The 1,283-nt window shown below is 45.4% G+C and overlaps 1 protein-coding gene across 1 annotated transcript in view; it reads right to left on the bottom strand.

The window, feature by feature from the left end:
• LOC119410827 (retinol dehydrogenase 11) overlaps positions 1-662 on the bottom strand; it is a 3,191-nt gene extending 2,529 nt beyond the window's left edge. Inside the window, exon 1 of the mRNA XM_037677748.1 lies at positions 339-662. Coding sequence (XP_037533676.1) covers positions 339-657 — 319 coding nt within the window. The 5' untranslated portion in view covers positions 658-662. The remainder of the gene's footprint in view (positions 1-338) is intronic.
• Positions 663-1,283: the final 621 nt, after the last annotated feature.

The following is a 1,283-nucleotide window of genomic DNA, read 5'->3' as shown; positions in this document are numbered from 1 at the left end:
ATCACAGGGACACATAGAGACAAACGAGACAAACAACCATTCACTCTTTCACCTAGGAACAATTTGGAGTTACCAGTCTAACATGCATGTTTTTGGTCGGTGGGACTTGAAATATACTAAAACAAATAAAAACAAATTGTAATCTCATTGTTTTGAGCAACTCCTACTCTTTAGCCCTAAAACATGTGTTGCTCAGAATCTTAAGTCAGATGGCCAAAGTAGGCTCACACAGTTACCTAAAAGTCCCAACTGTATGAACCTCATGCACCTGGCCCCGCTGAATGGAAACAGTAAACTACACAGTGAATACTGGTTCTTCCTCCTGGTTGAATGCTCACCTGGGTGCAGGGAGTAGCAGGTGACATTGGTTCCCTGCAGTTTTTTAGCCAGCTCATGATTGAAGAGTACGTTGCACAGCTTACTGTCACAGTAAATTTGGAAAACTCGAATGAATGATGTCCCAAACCCCAGACATTTGTGGGAGTTCAGGCAGTCGAAGTCAATGCTTCCAAAGTTGTGTGCCATGGACGACACATTTATTATCCTGCTTGGTCCACACGCCTTCAGTCGATCCAGCAACAGGTTCGTTAACAGGAAGTGACCAAGATGGTTGACGCCAAACATGAGTCCAAATCCATCTTCAGTTTGACCTTGCATGCAGATACCTGGAATAAAACAGAGACGTCAGTCCTTTCTCTCTTAGCATCAAAACAATTGCAGCCTAAAACTCTGAGAAATAAAGTTAAAAGAAAACAAGTTAAAACAAACGGAACATGGTGTAAAATGTAAATTAATGAATTTATTGTTCTCTTCAGGTCGAGGGTGAGGTTCTGCCTCAAGTGGAGGAGTTCAAGTATCTCAGGGTTTTGTTCTCAGGGAGGGAAGAATGGAGCGTGAGATCGACAGATGGATTGGTGCAGTGTCTGCAGTATTGTGGACTCTGTGCCGGTCCATTGTGGTGAAGAGGGAGCTGAACTGTAAGGCAAAGCTGTCTGTTTATTGGTCAGTCTACGTTCCTCCCCTCACCTCTGGTCATGAACTCTGGTAGAGACTGAAAGAATGAGATCGTGGATCCAGGAGGTTGAAATGAGTTTCCTCTGCAGAGCTGGACTCTCCATTAGAGACAGGGGGAGAAGTTCAGTTATCAGGAGAGACTCAGAGTAGAACCACTGCTCCTCCACATCCAGAGGAGACAGTTGAGGAGGTTCAGGTATCTGGTAAGGATGCTCCCTGGACGCCTCCCTAGAGAGGTGCTTCAGGCCTGTCCGACTGGGAAGAGACCC

Source organism: Nematolebias whitei, chromosome 6 (assembly GCF_014905685.2).
Source record: "Nematolebias whitei isolate Nwh7 chromosome 6, NemWhi1, whole genome shotgun sequence".
In the NCBI taxonomy this organism is placed as follows: domain Eukaryota; kingdom Metazoa; phylum Chordata; class Actinopteri; order Cyprinodontiformes; family Rivulidae; genus Nematolebias; species Nematolebias whitei.
The sequence above is the reverse complement of the archived record's forward strand: the minus strand, read 5'-3'. Positions and strand labels throughout refer to the sequence as shown.